Here is a 23,324-nt window from a genome sequence, read left to right on the forward strand (position 1 = left end):
GTAAATACTTGTAGGTCATTGATTGTTGTTGTCAGTGGGTCTTTGACTGGTGATGTCAGTTGGTCGTTGATTGTTGCTGTCAGTTGGTCATTGATCTATGGTGTGAAGCAGGAGATCTGTTGATGGCTTGTTCTGTTCTGTCCTGTCCAGTCTCTGAGTGGTGCAGTATTCCCCTACAGTGCCATGGTACCGGCTCTCCACCTGTCCTCCACAGGGACTTCCAGGGGAGGCCTTCTCTCTATGATGGGGCCCGGCCCATGCAGGGTGAGGTCTTTTGGGCTATAGTGGCAGGCGGATGTGCATTGCCGAGCTGTTGGGCCGGGCAGCCAGGATGTAGATGGCACTTTCCCTCAGGAAGTCATCCCAGCTCACTGGTCTGGTGATTGGGACAGAGAGGAGGTTAGGGAGCCATATCCTCTAAACTTAGGTCAACTAAGGACAGACACACACACACACACACACACACACACACACACACACACACACACACACGCACACACTCAGGCATGCATTCAGGCCTGCAAACACACAATTATATTTAGTAAATACCTTTTCTCATCTTTCTGAGTGCTTCTCTCACTGCTGGAGCTGGCTGGGCTGCTGTCAGATATGGGGCCAACATGGCTAATACTGCACCAGTAAACACACACAAGAAACACAGATTCACTATACACTACAATTGGTGGCATTGAGTTTCCAACATGTATGCCAAGGACAAGACACCCTTTTGATTTGAAAAGTAATTTGTTTCAGCTGTGAAGAGGTCAGGTGCAAATCTAGTGCAAAACCACATTCCCACTGAAAATATCTCAGTGGGTTATTGAAACCAAATGGCTCTCTTCCAGGCCACAGCCCAACTCATGAATTATTAAAGATAGAGGAAAAGAGAGGCTCAAGGTCTGCTCTGCATATGAACCTCATCTATGAAAGATGAATACTTGAACACTTTCTGCTACATCCTCTGTCTTGTTACACTCTCCGGTTTAATATTATGTCTATATTATGCATCGTGAGTAAGCTCTATGCAGAAGCTGTAAAACACAGCTAATACAGCAGCTTGTTGTTGTGTCTGACCTAAAAGGTGAATTAGAATACATGCTCAGTCCTTGGCATAGGGACCAGACCCTCTCACGTCCACTTGGCCCCCCCGTGTCCTCTTAATGCTGATGAGGGAAGCCTTCTAGAGCTTCTCACAGGAGATCAAAAGCTTGTCTTTTGATCCTTCTAATGAGAGGACTGGATATTTCTTATCTAGAGCTCAAACCAACATGGAATCATCATATGAAGGGCTTTTGGAGTATAGGCTAGACATCTCAATTGTTTTTTGACTTTTATAGCTCCCACCTGTAGTGTTTGCTCTATGATTCCATTATTCCTCAAGTTGACTTTATCCTGGCCTTGGTGAGAGGGGGGAGTGAAATTATGGGTGGAATGTCAAAAAGGAATAGGTTGTGTGAGATTACTTGTGGATTGAGGGCTTGGAGACACTAAAGACAAGAAAAAGACTGATAACCCATGCGGTGCTGTGTCACTTACCCACAATTCACAGGAGAACACAATCCAATGAGTCTGAAGGATGGGACATAAGGTGATAAGGTGGATGGAATGGTATGACATGACACATAACAATGAAGGAGGTTAGTACAGGGTAGTCCATTCACACAGTCACTTGCACGCACGCACGCACGCACGCACACACACACACACACACACACACACACACTGACTGAATCAGTTACTGATTGTGAATGAATCAGTATCGGAGAGGTCTCCAATCACAGTGCAATTATCAACACTGAGATGAGATGAAGAGAGGTGAGTAATATAAATCAACCCAAGTCCATTATTCCATTCAGCTCAGAGCAGCCAAGAAGAACTAGTTCAGCCAATGGGACTCCAAGATCTGACACCAATGATAAACATCTCTGGCAGGTTTGTTAAACTGACCCATCTAGCGGAAATCGCTCAGCTCTGCCTCCAGGGCAAGATTCATGACACTTCGGCGTGTGCATGACTTTCTCCATTAGAATTGTCAGCAAACACTCTATTTCAATGATTTATTTTCCCTAACCGTGCACCTGTATGCAAAGCAGAAAAGTTAATTCATCGGCTGCAACAGGGGAAATGAAACTGATGAAACCCCAGCAGTAAACTTTAGTTCACACCTCTCAGGCACAGTCAATGACGTTGCTGCATCTCTCACCACGTTAAATTAAACATCTCTTTGTTAAGCGTTATTAGTTCTAGAGTATGAAGTGGATTGAAGAGGTTTGAGACATTTTTCACATGACCTTGTACTGATTGAGTTCTATTTTCCCCTTGAGTAGAAACTCCTGACTGTGAGTCTGTGACAGACTTTCAATTAACTTCTCAACCTCATCTCCTGTGGATGGATGGTCATGGGCTCAGCAGCGTTTTGCTCACCTCACATTGCAGGAATGGGACTCCTTGCTGAGCTTCTGAAACCAGGACTGCTGGGCCCAGCGGGTCTCTGCTCCCGTGACCACACCATCTTTATCCAGGTCCAAACCCATGAACACTGACCGCACATGGTCCCTCTCCTTAGCACTCAACAGCCGCACCAATGAGTTCTGGGAACAAGGGCATCCAGACGATGAGAGTTTGTGTGTGTGTGTGTGTGTGTTGGAGTGTGTGTATGCGTTTGTATGTGTCTATATGCACATGTGTGTCAATGTGTAACACACCACACTTGATTCCCACAGGCTTAGTGGGTTTTGATGGGTTCTGGTACCTCTGTGCGGAACTTCCTGAGCACTCCCAGGGACTCGTGGTAGAGGAAGTCAGACCACTCGATCTGGCCCCTCTTCTCTGGGTCCAGGGCAGCGAACTGGGCCAACACCTCCTCCTCCTGTTCATCAGACAGGTCCTTCTCAAACAGCTGCTTGGACACAAAGTGGCGGTACTGCAGCAGCTCATCCGACACCAGGCATGACTCTACACAGCAAGAGCAGTTCATCACAACACCCACAAATTCATCTCCACAAGCAGTGATCCAGATACAAATAGTTAATGAGTATTATTAATATCACAAAGTCGAGAACGCCTGTCGTTGATATCCCTTCACTTGAAACACATAATAGTGATACCACACATTACGATGGGAAACCAGGCTGAAATATAGAGTGCAGTTTTATAGCAACCTGTAACAGACAATTGCTAACAAATACATACAGTAACGGGTAGTTACCAATAATGACAGAGACATATTGATTAGTTACTATGAACATGTGCATTACAAAAACAGAGAGCTTTTGGCACCATTCTGTTCTCAGTAACCCTTTGCTTATGTGCTTAGAGGGTTGGTTCAGAGATGCTTGAAGTGTATGAAAACAACCCTGTATACACAATGTACTGGGGGTATTGATCTATTAATCACTGTCTACAGTTCTATACCCAATAAAGCCTACTTGTCCCAGATAATGCAGATATGTCAGCTGTGCTTTCTAGAGGTGCAGCACCACCATGACATTATGACTGACCAGGGATGATCTTGCACTGCTTGAAGGTTTCCATCAGGCTGTACATCTCCTCTTCAGTCAGGAGCAGGTTCACGTTGTCCTATGGGAAAAAGGAGGGAAGGTCACTGTTAATGGGGAGAGATCTGATACAAACTCACGTCTGCTAAATGGCATAATATTATTATTATAGTCAAGTAGGGGGCAGCACAAAGTGTGCCCCGCTGCACTCATATGCACTATAATGGAGCATACCCTAATGGATTCATGTGCAGTGTGTCCATATTCAGTTCAGCGTGCGTCAGACATGATCCAGAATGCCCTGGTGTGCTTATTATGCAAGCTATTCTTATAATCAAGTGTGTCAAGTATGTACTAGATGGTTTGTAGTATCGTTTCTTAGAAACTGTCATGGAATAAACGACCATGGTAATAGGAAAATATAAGCCTGGCAGCCATTTTACTCCAGAAAGGTGTTGGCACTAAAAACTTGGCGAGGGTGCAGTTCAGGTCGAACACACATTAAAACTTCCATTTAGTGAATTATCTGCAGCAGGTGTGTGGAGGATGCAGAGTCTTTCTACGCTGTCTATCTCTGATGAGCAGGTTGAGAGGAGGGAGTTGGAGGATGAGGATGACAGACGGTAATAATTGGGGTGGATAATTGACCATGATGTGTGAAATCTCTGGATAGCCCAGGGTTATGGAGATCAGACCGTTTGATTTTCCATTAGCATCACCCCCCAAAATATATGTTGATTAAAGATTTTACGCACTAATATGGAGCTCAAAACAGGATATGGAGTCCAAAGCTAGGGCTTTGTGTGTGCTCTTTGCATTCTTGCTAGCCCCTTTAAGGAATCAAATAAACAATAGCTCCAGGAAAGACAGGCGTACCCCTTAAAGAGTTTATTCATCACATGTATGCTAAAGAGTCCAAACTGCCTGCCAGATATCATAAAATAAACTCTTCCTCTGTGCCACTGATTTGGAACTGTGGTGCTGGAGGGGGTGTCAGAACAGGAGCACAGCAAAAGAGGAGGGGTGCAGGAGTGGTGAATCAAATCTGGGGGCTGCTGGAAATGGCCTGCTGGGTGACATTTGTACTTTTCCAGGATTGCGTAAACACACTGCGTTCAATACGGGTCTACAAATAATCCCATAATTGTGAGTGCATTGATTAGCCTGCATGGGGAGGCAGTTTCCTGGACCACTGGCTGGCTGTGTACCATAATCACTCACTCACTGTCATTCAATATCCACGGTGCTCAATCTCCTCAGCACCGGGAGACTGCTGACTTCATGTTTGAAAGAGAGAAAGCTTTTCTGTATCTGTACGTAGTGGGATGTGTTGAACTGGGTGTCTAATTAAACACCACAACCCATTTTATTGGCTATTGTATGTGTTTGTTTATTCTCTGGCAGGTTTGTTAAACTATTGCTCAAGATCAGTTCATAATCCCATTTGAAATCCTCAGGGAGCATAACTAAGCATAAGTGTCAACAATAGTAATCAATTGGATGACCTGCCCTAGATGTTTCCGATTTACATTTTAATCTCCAGAGTAATGCTTAAAGTTTTTTTAAGTATATTTGTTCATCCACAATCCAAACAAGTTGAAAAAGGTTACTCTATCCTGAGCACTTTCATAGATGAAAAGTTGTATTTTTCTCACTGTCACTTTGATCCTCTTCCACTATCACTGTTCTCTTCACTTTCTCTCTCGCACCCATACTGATTGTGGGCCAGCGAGGAACAAGTCAATTGGCCCTTTCGATGTCCCTTCTCAAACTGTCTAAAAACGGCCTCTTTTGTACTCAACAAAGTCTGTCAATAGGCTTCAACTCTCACAGTCTGCAAACATACAGGTGTAGGATCCTAATTTGAGCCAGTTCGCTACAGCAGGAAAAGAATCCGCCAGCAACAGGAAATGTTAATTATTATGTGGATTATAATTAGTGGACATTTTTGTAGGAGTTGCATGAGGGAAAATGAAGTCTGAAATTCCAAGTGGAAATTCCAAACTTCAGAAGCCTTTTTAATTCTCAAATACACTACAAGAAAGTTCTCCTGCAACAGGGGGATCAAATTAAGATCCTACATCTGTAAGAGAAGCCCTCTACTTTAGTCTGAAGAGCACTTTAGGAAATGCACCCTTATGCCGTCTGTACTTTAGTTTTACCATATTGCACATTGCTTCTCCAAAGATCAGTGGAGGGCCCTTCATGTTGAAGACAAGCTATTGAATTCATTATGAGATTAAGAATCTTGGCACACATTCAACATTGCCTCCAAATGATGTATTACTGGCTTTTTATAAACATACACTAGGGAAAGAGGATCTGGCTGGAAGTATCTTAAAAGAATACACACAATGCAGAAGCACACTGCACAGATGTGTGTGTGGGTGCAAGGTGTGTTCCGGTTCATAAAGTGTGTGTTGTTTATAGCAACAGTAGTGGGTATGCTTGATACAAAGGTGAAAAAACGGTCTTTGTGGAGTGTGGTTGGTCTGTGTGAATAGCCAATGGGAGGTGCGTATTGACTGAGTGACTGACGCAGTAGTAGCAGCTCCAGCCTGTCGCAGTGTGTGCTGTCTCCCTCATCTCCTGCAGGAGTTCGGTGCGCAGGTATCCCATTTCACTCAGGCAGCCATCATGGAAGACCCGTGTGCAGGTCCTGCAGGGGAACAGGTCGTCGGCCGTCCACACCTCACACACCTCACACATCTCATCGTTCACCGGCTGGGGAAAAGGCAAATCAGGTCAATGGGTTAAAGACCATACTCCTAATGCATGAGGTGGGGGTTGAATCCTACGTAGGAGACTTGTCAGTTGTGTTCCAAATCCACTACCTGAAAGATCCATCTACTGTATATGTCTGAGAAGCATATGAAGTCACTGATTTATCCAAATGACTAAGTAGTATGGGCTGAAAAGAGGTTCTTGACCCTATAACGGTAAATTAATATCTACTACCCCAGAGTCAGATGAACTCGTGGATACCATTTTTATGTCTCTGCGTGCAGTTTGAAGGAAGTTGCTAACTAGCGCTAGCATGCTAGCAGATAAGACTTCCATAGACTTCCAGTTATTGCGCTAACGCTACTTAGCATTGGCTTGCGAAACTACCTCTAACTTCCTTCATGTTGGACACAGAGACATAAAAATGGTATCCACACGGGAAGTAGGTAAAGGGCTTCATTGCCAAAATCCCGAAGTATCCATTTAACATATTTTCATAATCAAACTTTCATACCCACTCCATTAAGCTTCTCCATTAGGGTTTAAATATAGAAATAATCCCCTGTGACACTCAGCTCTCTCTCACAAAGACTGTCAGAAAGAACAGCTTTGAATCACATGGCACCATGTTGAAGGCTAGCTGTCCTCTCCTGAATGTTACAGTCTAGACAGGGTATTGGATTGATCAAATAGTGAATGCAAATAATTTTTTGTCAGTCTGCTGATTACGCCATACACTCAAACAAATATAAATAAAAATAAAAATATAATATGCCATTTAGCAGACGCTTTTATCCAAAGCGACTTACAGTCAAATATGATTCAAGTTCGGATTCAAAGCTTAGACAGCACTGTTTTCTTTCATAGAAACTTAAGTATCATTTTAAAGTTATCAGTTTAGTGTCTCTCTTCTCCTCTGATTTCAGGTCCATCCCTCAGGACTCCATTTACAGGCAGAACACGTCTGACTGTCTACACAGTCAAAATTATTATAGTGGGAACTTTAACTATAGCGCAGTCAGTCAGACTAAATTCACTCTCTTAGTATTAACCTCTAATACTGCTTTGACCTCAGGATGATAAACAGTACTATCTTTACAGTCATCTGGACTGACCTTGTCAAACCTGGTCCCTTACAGGTGACCATAGCCAGAAGGAATCATACCTCCCCCATACTCAATACTCAAACCTATTCCTAGAGACATAGCGGTCTATACTCTCATCACACTATGAAACAGATGTAACTCAACAATATTTTCTAGCTGTCTTGTCTGGTATCATTATGTGTGAATCATCCTGTGTGAGGATTCTAATTACAGTTATTCTGTAGAGAGCCTGATAGGAAAGGAGAAGTTTCTCTATTGATTTTACCCAATCATGAAGGAGGCTGAACTTGCCTGCCAATATCATAATTATATCTGGTTCCACCAAGACTTTGAGTACCTCCTTGATGACTAATATACGAAAAACACAGCACTGCTAATTTTCCTCTCTTATGTGAAGTATCCTACAGGTCCAAATATAAACAATTTAATTTAGGGCTGATATCTGTTATCTATTATATTTTGTAACAAGTGTTATGTTAATCTTTATAACTACAGCGACTAAAATGACTGCAAAACTTAAAGAGCTGCAGATAGTTTAAGAATGGATGGCAAGGAATAACTTAGTCCTAAATATTTCTAAAACTAAAATCATTGTATTTGGGACAAATCGTTCACTAAACCCTAAACCTCAACTAATTATTGTATTGAATAATGTGGAAATTGAGCAAGTTGAGGTGACTAAACTGCTTGGAGTAACCCTGGATTGTAAACTGTCATGGTCAAAACATATTGATACAACAGTAGCTAAAATGGGGAGAAGTCCATAATAAAGTGTTGCTCTGGCTTTTTAACAACACTATCAACAAGGCAGGTCCTACTGGCCCTAGTTTTGTCGCACCTGGACTACTGTTCAGTCGTGTGGTCAGGTGCCACAAAGAGGCACTCAGGAAATTTACAATTGGCTCAGAACAGGGCAACACGGCTGGCCCTTAAATGTACACGAAGAGCTAACATTAATGATATGCATGTCAGTCTCTCATGGCTCAAAGTGGAGGAGAGATTGACTTCATCACTACTTGTTTTTGTAAGAAGTGTTGACATGCTGAATGCACCAAGCTGTCTGTTTAAACTACTAGCACACAGCTCGGACACCCATGCATACCCCACAAGACATGCCACCAGAGGTCTCTTCACAATCCCCAAGTCCTGAACAGACTATGGGAGGCGCACAGTACTACATAGAGCCATGACTACATGGAACTCTATTCCACATCAGGTAACTGGTGCAAGCAGTAGAATCAGATTTAAAAAACAGATAAAAAATACACCTTATGGAACAGCGGGGACTGTGAAGAGACACACATAAAGGTATAGACACACGCATACACACACAAGCGCTAGCACACATACTCGACACACATGTACATTGTAATGTTGTTGTGTGCTGGTATTATACATTTTGCATTGTAGATATGTAGTGGTGTAATAATGTTATATGATGTACTGTTTTATCTTTTGTTTAATATGTAATGTAAGTGCCTTAATGTGTTTGGACTCCAGGAAGAGTAGCTGCTGCCTTGGCAGGAACTAGTAGGGATCCTTAATAAATACAAATATAAATACAAATAACAATATTCTGTTGCTGCTACAGTATGGCCATCCGTTTCAGTCAGGTTTTAATATTCATGTATTGTTCTGCTCCTCACTAGACTGTCCCTGCAGCTGTAACATATTATTGCTTATTACTGCAAATAGTCCACTCTCTGTTCTACTTTGTGTTTCTGATGAGCACCATTAGAGTGATATAAAGCATAAAAACAATCACAATCCTCTCTGAGAGTCCTATTATAAAGGTGTGCTCTTCCTAACAGCCACAACCGGCTGATTGGTCATCTGGTCCAGTCCTGAACCCCATCCCCGTCTCTGACCACCTCAGGACCACTATTAGTCATGGTGACCCTGGGATGTGAGGCTGAGGCCAATGCCTCCTCACTGAGACAGCCTGAGTACCTGCCCACACAACAGCACGCTCTCTATGATGAGCACTTAGACGCCAACACAAAGGCTCTACCGTGGAGTAGAGTGAAAATAGCTGGTGTGACAAAAGCATATATATTTTTTCAAACACACATTATCTCACCTATGGGGGGGAAATGCTAAAGACTCAGCATACTTAACAGATGTTTAGGTCTCTTTTCAGTCTAAACATCCTAACTCAACTGGAGTTCACGGGAGATAAGACTACTGCTGCCATGGTAATTCCTTCAAAATCTCACTTGCATCTTCAAAATTTGGGGGTTTAGAGAACAAAGTAAACCCTTTATTGTAAAGTACCCCACACTACCTTACCTGCTCTCTCTGTCCCAGTGCTATCTCCATAGGCTGGTCATCGTTGGCATCTCTCTTGGGACGTACAAAGGCAGGTGGGGTGAGCTGATGGCCGGTCTTGTCCAGATCCTCAGGCTCCACCCCCTTTCCATCCCGTAACCTATTCCAGGCCTCCTGGTTGACCTTACACTCGTCCCTGGTCGGGGCCGGGGCCGGCGCTGCAGCCTGCTGGGAGGTCCCTGAGGGCCCCGCTTTGCTGTCTGCCTCCCCGTGCTCTGCCTCCTCCTTTTCCTCCGGGTTGGGTGGTGGCGAGGCTTCAGTCGGCCCCTCTCTTCCCTCTCCGGATCCTTCCCCCTGGTTTGTTGTGGATGGGGTGCGTTCCTTTAACCCCTGCTGAAAGGCGGAGACGACCGAGGTGCATTTCTGCACCTTCTCCACCTGATGCTTCTTAGACATGAGCACTCCCATGACTACGCAGTGAGAGAAAGAGAGAGGGAGAGGGAGAGTTAATTTTCACTTTTGTTTATTATCTATTTCACTTGCTTTGGCAATGTAAACATATGTTTCCCATGCCAATAAAGCCCCTTAAATTGAAATTGAAATGAGAGAGAGAGTAGAATAGATGTTGAATTGACGTCTGTGCCCAGTGGGATCATGATCTATCATCAGACTGAGCTCAGCCATTCCTGGTCCTGGATTGCTGCCATTACTGTTCATCAATCACATTAAATTACTTTAGATCGGAGCATTAAACATAAATCAACAAATAAAATGGATGGGAAGAGTAGAACAAAACACAGTAATCTTCAGTGCCTCCTGTAACAAACAACGAACTACTTTGGCTCATTCCACTCAGCTCATTCGAGACCATGAATTCCGTTATTGAAAAGGGGGCTGTTGGGGATTCAAGTTGATTACACGGTACTTAGACGACATGTGTCGCGATCTGAAATGCAATCTCATCCAGCCACGCTCCAAATAAGTGGTTGTGTGAAATCCAATCCCATTTATCTAGAGTACCATCGAAGTGCTTCCCTGCCTCTGTCCTTTCCTCTCATTCTCAGGTAGATGTAATATGACTACAGTTTGGAGGCTTCTGTGCATGGGCCTGCTTGGTATACTGTTTCATCTTGCTCTATGACAGCTTTGGAGGATAGGACACTCTTCCCAAACACCCATCGGCCTTTACTGCCTTTACTGATACAGCCTCTTTCTGTGGACCTCCTGTTACTAGCAGCTCAGACAGACGGGTGGGCGGACAGTCAGACAGACAGACAGACAGACAGGGAGCAGGGGGACATGATGTGAACACAAGCTCATCAAAGTCCTCCGAGTGCCAGGAGGAGATGATTATATGCTGGTGTAATTCATCTCAGCCAGTGATGTGTCCATCCTTCTCCCTCCTCCAGCTCAGAGTGAGGTGATGGGGGATGGGTGACACATCAGACAGACAGACACAGTAATGAGGCTCTATGATAGACTATATAGCTCACAGGGCATCCGAGGAGAACCACCTGAAGGCTACAGTCAGGCTCTACTAGAGGCCATCCCTGACTGACCAGACCTGGCACACACGCACTCCCATCCTGACTTAAAGAGCCTGGCACCCCCTGATAGACATTATCCGCCTCCACTGCTCACAGAGAGACCTCACCGTTTTGAGGTTAACTTATGAATTTTAAATGAGGGCCTTATTTATTTTTCTTCTGTGGGCAAGTCAAAGCTGACACATGTGGGTCAGTGCTTTGTACCTTGATGTAATAAAGGTAATTTAGAAATCTGCCACTGGTTATCTAGCAGGTCGGTTAACCCAAAGCTTTTGCCATGAAACTGTCTAAAATGCTTAACATTTGAACCCAGCATGCTCAACATTTACAACATGACTGGTAAAAAAATAATATACTTCCCCTCACACTTGACTGGTGTTTTCGTAAGAGTGTCTTACACTAATCTTACCTCAGGAGACACTCAGAATGTGAAGCCTACACTCCAGAATTCATAGTAGTGAAAACTGCATTTATTTACAAACGGGGCTAAAGACTTAAGATGTCTATAAGATGGCAACAACCTTTATCTTTTGGCCCACATACTACAACTCAGGCTAAATCCAGAGAAAAGTGCAGGGGAGGAGTGCTGTGGTTCCCTCCGGCTAAATCCAGAGAAAAGTGCATGGGAGGAGTGCTGTGGTTCCCTCAGGCTGTGTGTTCACTAGTTTCCTACAGGAGCAGCTGCCTGTGCTGCTCTGCACAGAAGGTCAGACCACTCTAAATTATAAAAATAAGAAGGGGATGGGGAGGAAAACATGGCCACTCCTTGGGACAGGACCTGATGCATGGCAGAGAGAGAATCACATTCTGAACGAGCTGCACCGCGACAGTCTGAATATTCTCCCACTAGGTCTCGAGATACTGTTTGGGCGGCATTCTAGACACTTTTATGGGCACTTGTATCTTTCATATTGTTGCATATAACAAGACTCGTAAAGCCTATGGCGAACTGGGTACATAGTGTAACAGCAGGAATAATGATTGTGCAGTGTTTTTGGCAGAGAAACAGCATATAGAATTTGCACAAGCTAAAGAAGAGCACTTTAACATGCAGTGATAATGTCTGAAAGTATTTGTGTTGCCTATAGAAACATCTAAACCAGTTTGATTAGCTTGTCAGCTTTAATAAAGACCTCTGGGTTTGCGCTATGAAGCAAGGCACCCAATGGTGGTGAACAGGATGGCGGGAACTCACTGCACTGTCTTGGTGTAATGAAATATAGATAATTTTGGAGGAAGACACTATGGTGCTCTTTAAATCCCTCTGATCTAGCTCTCGCTCCCAGTAATCCTGTTTGTAGGCTGTCTACACTCCACTGGTCAGACATGATTTATCAGCCAGCCCTGCTCAGATCCCACTTAAGGGAAGCGATACAATAAACAGTACCATCATTCACCAACACAAAACCGTGCTCTGATGAAAGCCAGTCAATTTGATTTGACATTTATTTTGTACGTTTCATGCATAATACCAAAAGGAATCCTTGGGTGTAATAGAGAATCTATTTTTGTCCCGCAGAGACAACATTTTGGCTAAGGCAGAGCGTATGCCAAACAGGACATTAATCTTGGGTTGGAATGAGAATGGGTTGGCTCCTGTGAGCCTTGTAAAACAGTGTATTAGGGGCTGATTAGGACACCTTGGTTCCCCATTAGTATTCCGTCAGACACCTCCTCTGCACGGGTGTCACTGTGGAATGTCATCCAAGTTAAGCTCCTACAATAGCAATCTTTTATCCTGCATTATACAAACTGGTGGATTTAACAGAATCGGTTTAATCTAGACTATTTGTACAGGCTTTTCCCAACAGACAGGCTTATTATCATAAAGAACAGATATAGTTTCTGTAATGAATCAAGTTTGACAGTAGGGGTTGAGGTGCTGGGTCTGACTACAGAGTTGGTTGTCCATGTGACTGTAGTGACATGTTTTTCTTCACAGGTCCATTCTGGGTATGTGCTGATTAGAATCCCAACCAGTCCTCGTTTTCATGCCGGGATTGTGGGAGGAGATTCTGTGAATGGGGGCGCAACATAGCATTCCTGTTCATGGGAATGAATCCCATTTAGCCAAGGATCTCATCCACGGACCCGCAGAGCAAAGACCTGTAACTAATTACACTAACGAGTTCAACCAGGCCGGGCCTTCCCCAGTGAGAAGAATCATAAACGAAAATACAAGCACACACAAAACAACCACACACACACACACAAAACAACCACACACACACAAAATAACCACACACACACACACACACTGGTAAACATACACTCTGGTACACCGAGAACACCTTTTTCCTTCACTGTCCCAGAACCGAACAAAGACACCATGGAGTGGGGGGGCTGACAACTGGAGGTTGTCCCAAAAAAACAAATGGGGAGTTGAAATTCTGTTTATGTGCCGTCCATGGTGCACGGAAGAGCCTGGAAGTGGAGGAATGTAAATCTAAATGCACCCTTAGAGAGGAGTCCCCATGTTGGCATTCACAGGTTGCCAGGCAAACAGAGAGGATGTGCCAGTGCCAGCCAATATACCGAGGCTGAGAGTAGCTGACAATGGGCTACTCTCAGCCCCCCCCCCCCCCATTAATTGAAGTGGCGACGCCAACAAGAGGAATATTATGCACGAAATGATCAAACGCGGCTAGGATCCACACCCGTTTGAGTGCTGACCTTGATCGGCTGCAAAACGGCCTGTAGCCTAGCCTACATTACACACCCACAAACTGGTAGCACATAAAGAGATGCGTGGACTTCATGACACCAGCTCACTAAATCCCGCCTATGAATGTTTACTTTAAAACACAGGCATCAACCATTGTCAGATGAATCAAAATGCTATAGCTGCTGCAATCACCCCAGATTCGATTCGAGCCTTGTCATCCTTGATGCATCAATCAAAAACTCATTGGAAATGCAACTGTGAAATGTTGTGTTATGGAACAATTTTTCTGTTAGTCTCTATGTCATATTGAAAATATAAATAAACGGAATTTACCTGAGATAAAATAGACAACTCTCCAGACTTCCTTTTTTCTTGTCTCACGCACGGCTACCCAGCATTTCAAGGCTTCGATTGAATGAAAAGTAGGCGATATGCGCGTTTAGCTTACTCGTGTTTCTTTACCACAAAGCGTTGAATGGTATTTTACTGTATGCGTGACACTCACTCAAATATCCTCACTCACAAATCTATACTGCGAATGTGATCTAAATAACCTATAGCCTACGTGAAAAGAGTGATACGAGTCCGTTAAAAAGCTTGCGTGGACAGCTCCAGTGCTGAAATGTATTTCTTGCCACTTGCGCGTGTGGAGAGCTACAGTGCAACTCCGTTGAAAATGAAGCCGTATGCACAACACAGTTAGACCGAAACAAAAGTTGAACCATGAAGCAAGTGCTAATCACTAATCGAACCCACACCAACAACGAGCCTTGCTAGTCAATCGAAAGCATTGAGGAACTAGATAACTTGTAGGCTACTCAATCTAAAATGTTACCTTCTTGATTGGTCGGGGACCAGATAAAAAAAGACGTTTGTGCCAGAATACACTAATAACCAATAACCTCCCAGAAAGGTGGAAACGTCATATAAGGGAGTGTTGAGGCTTTTACATCCCCACTCAATGCTCTCATGAATCAATATCATCAACTCAGACAACATCATGATGCAAACTAGAGATCTAATGGAAGCCTATAGTAAAATTGAAGTTCAGGCATCTTCCAAATGCATTGAAAATGATACTTTGACATATTAAATTACGGTATTGCACATTTAAGAGAGAGGTGAGAGAGGCGATGAAAAATAAACGGGAATATGGCATATCATCATATCTAATTCGATTTTGCCTGCTAAACTTTACAAACATTGACATTACAAACATTGACTTTACAAACATTGCCCTTTCTACATTTTTAAATATGTCTAATCTGTACTCTGTACAATAGGGAGGAAGGGTGAGGGGGGAATAGTCTCTACCACCTCCCAGTGTGTGGCTCCAGTGCATGCTAGGTTAAATGTAAGCAGAGCCATACATTATTGATGTGGAGGTGAATGTATAGTGACCCATGGGTATCTTGGGGCTGGCCCTCTCCAGACAGAGCAAGGAGAAGGAAGGAATGCGCCACTTTGTGTCACACATGAAACTTGACCCCTCAACTAACCCCCCCAGTGTCTCTTTGTCCCTTCCGTCCATCTCTGGATTTGTCATGAATATGATATATCTATTTCTTGTATTTTGAATTCCTTACCGCCCGAGTGGCGCAGTGGTCTAAGGCACTGCATTGCAGTGCTAGCTGTGCCATTAGAGATCCTGGTTGTGTCTCCCGAGTGGCGCAGTGGTCTAAGGCTTCGATTGAATGAAAAGTAGGCGATATGCGCGTTTAGCTTACTCGTGTTTCTTTACCACAAAGCGTTGAATGGTATTTTACTGTATGCGTGACACTCACTCAAATATCCTCACTCACAAATCTATGCCACTAGAGATCCTGGTTCGAATCCAGGCTCTGCTGTAGCCGGCCGCAACCGGGAGACCAATGGGGCGGCGCACAATTGGCCCAGCGTCGTCCAGGGTAGGGGAGGGAATGGCCGGCAGGGAGGTAGCTCAGTTGGTAGAGCATGGCGTTTGCAACGCCAGGGTTGTGGGTTCGTTTCCCACGGGGGGCCAGTATGAAAAAAAAAAAATATATATATATATATATATATATATATAAAAATATAAAAAATATATATAAAAAAAATAGAATAATGTAAGTCGCTAACTGTAAGTCGCTCTGGATAAGAGCGTCTGCTAAATGACGTAAATGTAAATGGTTCGAATCCAGGCTCTGTCGGCCGCGACCGGGAGACCCATGGGGCGGCGCACAATTGGCCCAGCGTCGTCCAGGGTAGGGGAGGGAATGGCCGGCAGGGATGTAGCTCAGTTGGTAGAGCATTTGTTTGCAACGCCAGGGTTGCGGGTTTGATTCCCACGGGGTGCCAGTATGAAAAAAATGTTTCCATGGTTGTTACAGACTCTCCACCAGTAAAATAGTAACCACACTTTCTAAAACATCAAAAGGTAGCGTTATCTTGAAGGTGGAACACAAAAATTGTGCCATGTTCAAGTTCTGTTTATAACAATAACAATGTTTTCTACCTATCCGATTTCCAGATTAGGTCTTGTTATACAGTAAACATTATGTATTGATGTTCCATTCACTGTCTTAGACTGTCTGTAATATTCACGCCTGTGCACTTTGAGGTCAAAATAAAATGACTCATCATCTTGCAGAGGAGAGAGGGCGGAGGAGTTTGAAAGTTCATAATTATTCTATTGGTCTCATATGAATGCTGTCTTAATGAAGATAAATTGAACAGGTCGAGCTAGGTTTGAAGACAGGTGAGAAATCAAAACACCAGTGGCTAGTTCCCTTTACATTGACTTGCTGGGATGGTGCAATGGAATAGATTATTAGCAGTCCATCCACAATGCAATTGCATTGCCATTCACATTAATTTGGCTGGATTTAGGAGAATAGCCTTTGCTGCTTGTCCTGCACCCTAACAAACAAATGCCCCACCACCATACCAGAGGCAGGGTGTGTCACAATATCCTCTCCGCTTCCCTTGGCACCCATACCCTCCATGTGCATGGTATTGGTTGCAGTCCCTTATGGTCAAGCCAGGATTGATCTCTGTGTGTGTGTGTGTGTGTGTGTGTGTGTGTGTGTGGCGTGTGTGGTGTGTGTGTGTGTGTGTGTGTGTGCTTCCCTTGTCCTTTTCTTATACAGACCCTCAACTCAAGTATGACCCTTTAAAAGGCCTTACATTTTTTCAGTGTCCTTGCCTTCTGTGATCTTTGTGACCTTGTCATTGTCCCACTGTAGATGGCATTTCCTGAATGACTGACTGCTCAGGATTCAAACCAACAGAATAAAAAACGCACATCCACAGGCAATCTGTGCTTTGATATGAATCTCTTGCTCTCTTTCCCTCCCTCACTCCCTTCCTCCCTCCCCCCTCCCCCCTCCCTCCCTCCCTCCCTCCCTCCCTCCCTCCCCCCCCCTCTCAAAAACACATGAAGATATAAAGCCTAGTCCAAAATATCTTTCGTATGAAAGAAATGAATTACAATAACTGATATGCCCACAGTCTCTCCTCATTCCGAGAGCAGTCATAATGTATCTGTATTTTCTATTCAGTCACGCCCATGACAGCTGAGAGAACGCTACCTATCAGCTTAGCCAAGGTATTTTTTTTCTTTGTTTCATCATTCAGAAAAGTTTCACACAGTGTATTCTTAATCAATTCAGGTCACACTGCCAAACACAGTGCCTGTCATGAAATTCTATGGAATGTTTAGAAGCCAAATGTTTACTCTACCGGATGATTTAAGTATTGATCAAAACCGTTGTTTTTTCAGAGAATATAGAAAAAATGACTTTACAGTTTATTGGTATTCAATGCAGCTCCCATCAGAGGCCTATCAAAACTCACTAATAGACTGAACAGACAGAATGGGAGGAACAGTGAGGGTAGAACTTATTTAGGTTTGACAGCCAAGCACGATCTCATTTAGCCTTACATGATTCAGTCATGTAACCTGAGGCTGTACAGTATAAGACTTTAAGTGTAATGTTTCACTATACAGAGATATTTACAGCCTAGTGCTACTGAGGAGGAACTCTCTTCTATTTTTTTTATATCTTCAAATAGCTACGATATAATATTCTAGTAGAGCAGGGGTTTACACAAAGAGATATAACCCTATGGGTTAACAACCCTCCAAAAATAATCTAACCCAGAATTTCTTGCATCCTTGACCTATGTATGACTGACCCTGGAATGTCTCTCATTCTCTATGAGATGACCCAGTTTAGAATGGAGTAGGCTAAATGTTAATCTGTCCCTCATTGTTAGATAGGGTTTAATTTATTAACTTAAATGGAAAATCTACTCAAAAACGATCCGTTGGTATTTTTTTAATTAGTCCACTGTTAATATAGTCCCAAAATGTTTTGCATGTCAGCAGTCAAGTTTTCAAGATATTGGACTTTCAAGAAGCAAAGTGTCACCGGCCACATCATCATGATGATGCAAAATGATGATGCAAAAAGTCCACTATCTTGAAAACCTGACTGCTGACATGCAAAACATTTTGGGACTGTATCAACAGTGGACTAATAAAAAAATACAGTGCATTCGGAAAGTATTCAGACCCCTTCCCTTTTTCCACATTTGTTTTCGTTACAGCCTTATTCTAAAATGGATTAAATTATATGTTTTCCTCGTCAATCTACACACAATACCCCATAATGAGAAAGTGAAAACAGGTTTTTATACATTTTTGCAAATCTATTAAAAATAAAAAACTGAAATACCTTATTTACATAGGTATTCAGACCCTTTGCTATGAGACTCGAAATTGAACTCAGGTGCATCCTGTTTTCATTGATCATCCTTGACATGTTTCTACAACTTGATTGGAGTCCACCTCTGGTACATTCAATTGATTGGACATGATTTGGAAAGGCACACACCTGTCTAAATAAGGTCCCACAATTGACAGTGCATGTCAGAGCAAAAAGCAAGCAATGAGGTCAAAGGAAATGTCCATATATCTCTGAGACAGGATTGTGTCGAGGCACAGATCTGGGGAAGGGTACCAAAAAATGTCTGCAGCATTGAAGGTCCGCAAGACCACAGTGGCCTCCATCATTCTTAAATGGAAGAAGTTTGTGTCACGATCCTCGTAATGAACAGACCAAGGCGCAGCGTGATGAACGAACATGTTTAACTTTATTATCTTTAGTGATAATAGAACACAATCAACAAAACAAGAAACGACTCGTGAAGTCCACGGTAACAATGACCGAACACGGAACAAAAACCCACCAACACAAAGGGAAAACAGACAGTTTAAATATGGCTCCCAATCAGAGACAACCAACGACAGCTGACACTCGTTGCCTCTGATTGGGAGTCACTCTAGCCAACATAGAAATAAACACAACAGAATAAACACACCCTGGCTCAACATATAGAGTCCCAGAGCCAGGGTGTGACAGTACCCCCCCCTAAAGGCGCGGACTGCGACCGCGCCTCAACTTGAACAAAACAGGGGAGGGCTGGGTGGGCATACCTCCTCGGCGGCGGTTCTGGCTCCGGCCTTGCCACCCACCCTCCAATAAACCCCCCATAGCGCCCCTGGTCCAGTCTGGCCCCGCTGGCTGGAGCTGAACTGGACTTAGCAGGAGCGGTTAGCTTCAGCTCCATAGTGGAGCAGTTGACCGGTACCTTACCAGGCACCGGTGACCCAGGCACGGGTTGTGCTGGACTGACGACGCGCACCCCTGGCTTGGTGCGTGGAGGAGGAACGGGCCTTACCAGGCTGACGACGCGCACCCCTGGCTTGGTGCGTGGAGGAGGAACGGGCCTTACCAGGCTGACGACGCGCACCCCTGGCTTGGTGCGTGGAGGAGGAACGGGCCTTACCAGGCTGACGTCTCGCACCCCTGGCTTAGTGCGAGTGGCAGGAACAGGCCGGGCCGGGCTGGCGACGCGCACCGTAGACTTGGTGCGAGTGGCAGGAACAGGCCGGGCCGGGCTGGCGACGCGCACCGTATACTTGGTGCGAGTGGCAGGGACAGGCCGGGCCGGGCTGGCGACGCGCACCGTAGACTTGGTGCGAGTGGCAGGAACAGGCCGGGCCGGGCTGACGATGCGCACCATAGGCTTGGTGCGTGGAGCAGGGACAGGCCGGGCCGGGCTGGTGACGCGCACCGTAGACTTGGTGCGAGTGGCAGGAACAGGCCGGGCCGGGCTGACGATGCGCACCATAGGCTTGGTGCGTGGAGCAGGGACAGGCCGGACCGGGCTGGCGACGCACACCGTAGGCTTGGTGCGTGGAGCAGGGACAGGCCGGACTGGGCTGGCGACGCACACCGTAGGCTTGGTGCGTGGAGCAGGGACAGGCCGGACTGGGCTGGCGACGCACACCGTAGGCTTGGTGCGTGGAGCAGGGACAGGCCGGACTGGGCTGGCGACGCACACCGTAGGCTTGGTGCGTGGAGCAGGGACAGGCCGGACTGGGCTGGCGACGCACACCGTAGGCTTGGTGCGTGGAGCAGGGACAGGCCGAACCGGGCTGTGGAGACGGATAGGAGACCTGGAGTGAAGAGCGGCCACAACCCGTCCTGGCTGAATGCCTACCCTCACACACTCTGTGTGAGGCATCCGCACAGGACGTACAGGGCGGTGTACCCGTAACCTGGTGGCCTTCTGAATCCGCCCCTTTTCTGCCTCCGTCAGCCCCGTCGTCCATGCCGTGTGCCCCCCCCTAAAAAATGTCTGGGGTTGCCTCTCGCCTGTCCGACGTTGACACTGCTGACGCCGCTGCTCCTCTTTCGCCAGGGCCTCTCCCGGCGCATCCTCCCATGTCCAGTCCAAGTTCTGCCCCGGGACACGCTGCTTGGTCCTTACTTGGTGGGTTTTTCTGTCACGATCGTCGTAATGAACAGACCAAGGCGCAGCGTGATGAACAAACATGTTTAACTTTATTATCTTTAGTGATAATAGAACACAATCAACAAAACAAGAAACGACTCGTGAAGTCCACGGTAACAATGACCGAACACGGAACAAAAACCCACCAACACAAAGGGAAAACAGACAGTTTAAATATGGCTCCCAATCAGAGACAACCAACGACAGCTGACACTCGTTGCCTCTGATTGGGAGTCACTCTAGCCAACATAGAAATAAACACAACAGAATAAACACACCCTGGCTCAACATATAGAGTCCCAGAGCCAGGGTGTGACAGTTTGGAACACCAAGACTCTTCCTAGAGCTGGCCGCCCGGCCAAACTGAGCAATCGTGGGAGAAGGGCCTTGGTCAGGGAGGTAACCAAGAACCCGATGGTCACTCTGACAAAGTTTCAGAGTTCTCTGTGGAGATGGGAGAACCTTCCAGAAGGACAACCATCTCTGCAGCACTCCACCAATCAGGCCTTTATGGTAGAGTAGCCAGACGGAAGCCACATCCTCAGTAAAAGGCACATGAGAGCCCGCTTGGAGTTTGCCAAAAGGCACCTAAAGCACTCAGACCATGAGAAACAAGATTCTCTGGTCTGATGAAACCAAGATTGAACTCTTTGGCCTGAATGCCAAGCGTCACGTCTGGAGGAAACCTGGCACCATCCCTATGGTGAAGCATGGTGGTGGCAGCATCATGCTGTGGGGATGTTTTTCAGCGGCAGGGACTGGGAGACTAGTTAGGATCGAGGGAAAGATTAACGGAGCAAAGTACAAAGAGATCCCTGATGAAAACCTGCTCCAGAGCATTCAGGACCTCAGACTGGGGCGAAGGATCACCTTCAAACAGGACAACGACCCTAAGCACACAGCCAAGACAATGCAGGAGTGGCTTCGGGACAAGTCTCTGAATGTCCTTGAGTGACCCAGCCAGAGCCCGGACTTGAACTCGATCTAACATCTCTGGAGAGACCTGAAAATAGTTGTGCAGCGACGCTCCCCATCCAACCTGACAGAGCTTGAGAGGATCTGCAGAGAAGAATGGGAGAAACCCCCCAAATACAAGTGTGCCAAGCTTGTAGCGTCATACCCAAAAAGACTCAAGGCTGTAATCGCTTCCAAAGGTGCTTCAACAAAGTACTGAGTGAAGGTCTGAATACTTATGTAAATGTAAAATATATTTTTAAAAAATTAACATTTATACATTTGCAATAATGTCTCAAAACCTTTTTTTTGCTTTGTCATTATGGGGTATTGTGTGTAGATTGATGAGGGGAAAAAAACAATTTAATACATTTTTGAATAAGGCTGTAACGTAAGTGTCAGGGGCGACGTGTATGCGGTGAGTGAAGTCAAGCGCAGGACACAGAGATACTAGCAGACGTACTTTACTACTAGTAAAGAACCTACAAAAACAAAACCTCCTAACAGGGAGGAAAACAAATACACGTATAAGACAAAAACAGCAATGCTGATACAGCCTAGACACAAAACAATAACACACAATACCAAACGAGAGACATGCGTAAATATAGGGACTACAATCAAACATAATAGACAACAGGTGTAACCACTCAAGACAGAACAAGACAAACACCGAAACATCGATCGGCAATAGCTAGTACTCCGGGGACGATGAACGCCGAAGCCTGCCCAAGCAAGGAGGAGGAGCAGCCTCGGCAGAATCCGTGACAGTACCCTCCCCCTTGACGCGCGGCTCCAGCCGTGCGCCGACCCCGGCCTCGGGGACGGCCAGGAGGACGCGGAGCAGGGCGAGTCGGATGACTCCGGTGGAACTCCGTCAACAGGGAGGGATCTAGGATGTCCCTCCTAGGGACCCAGCACCGTTCCTCCGGACCGTACCCCTCCCACTCCACAAGATACTGCAGACCCCCCATCCGACGTCTCGAATCCACGATGGAACGGACTGAGTACGCCGGAGCCCCTTCGATGTCTAGTGGGGGCGGAGGAGCCTCTCGTATCTCATTCTCCTGGAGTGGACCAGCTACCACCGGCCTGAGGAGAGACACATGGAACGAGGGGTTAATGCGGTAATTTATGGGCAGTTGTAACCTATAACATACCTCGTTCAATCTCCTCAGGACTTTAAATGGCCCCACAAACCGCCAACCCAGCTTCCGGCAGGGCAGACGAAGGGGCAGGTTTCGAGTCGAGAGCCAGACCCGATCTCCAGGTGCATAAACTGGACCCTCACTGCGGTGGCGATCGGCGCTCGCCTTATGCCTACTGATAGCCCGCTGCAGATGGACATGCGCAGCGTTCCATGTCTCCTCCGAGCGCCGAAACCACTCATCCACCGCAGGAGCCTCGATCTGGCTCTGATGCCAGGGTGCCAGGACCGGCTGATACCCCCACACACTGAAAAGGAGTAAGATTAGTGGAGGAGTGGCGAAGTGAGTTTTGGGCTATCTCTGCCCAGGGGATATACCCCGACCACTCCTCCTGCCGGTCCTGGCAATAGGACCTCAGAAACATACCCACATCCTGGTTTACTCTCTCCACCTGCCCATTACTCTCAGGGTGAAAACCCGAGGTAAGGCTAATTGAGACCCCCAAACGTTCCATAAACGCCCTCCAGACTCTAGGGGTGAACTGGGGACCCCGATCAGACACTATATCCTCAGGCACCCCCTAGTGCCGGAAG

The 23,324-nt window shown here is 45.6% G+C and overlaps 1 protein-coding gene across 1 annotated transcript; it reads right to left on the minus strand.

The window, feature by feature from the left end:
* Window positions 1-279: 279 nt before the first annotated feature.
* LOC311100098 (PHD finger protein 24-like) lies at window positions 280-10,066 on the minus strand (the record flags this gene model as incomplete). Its single annotated transcript, XM_084140843.1, has 8 exons — window positions 9,617-10,066; window positions 6,036-6,221; window positions 3,501-3,579; window positions 2,753-2,955; window positions 2,425-2,591; window positions 1,537-1,569; window positions 550-630; window positions 280-376 (listed from the first exon to the last, which is right to left on the minus strand). Exons 1-8 carry the CDS (start codon window positions 10,061-10,063, stop codon window positions 280-282), a joined length of 1,293 nt encoding a protein of 430 aa, XP_083996969.1. The 5' UTR covers window positions 10,064-10,066.
* Window positions 10,067-23,324: the final 13,258 nt, after the last annotated feature.

Source organism: Coregonus lavaretus (assembly GCF_964263955.1).
Source record: "Coregonus lavaretus genome assembly, chromosome: 24".
NCBI classification, from domain to species: Eukaryota; Metazoa; Chordata; class Actinopteri; order Salmoniformes; family Salmonidae; genus Coregonus; species Coregonus lavaretus.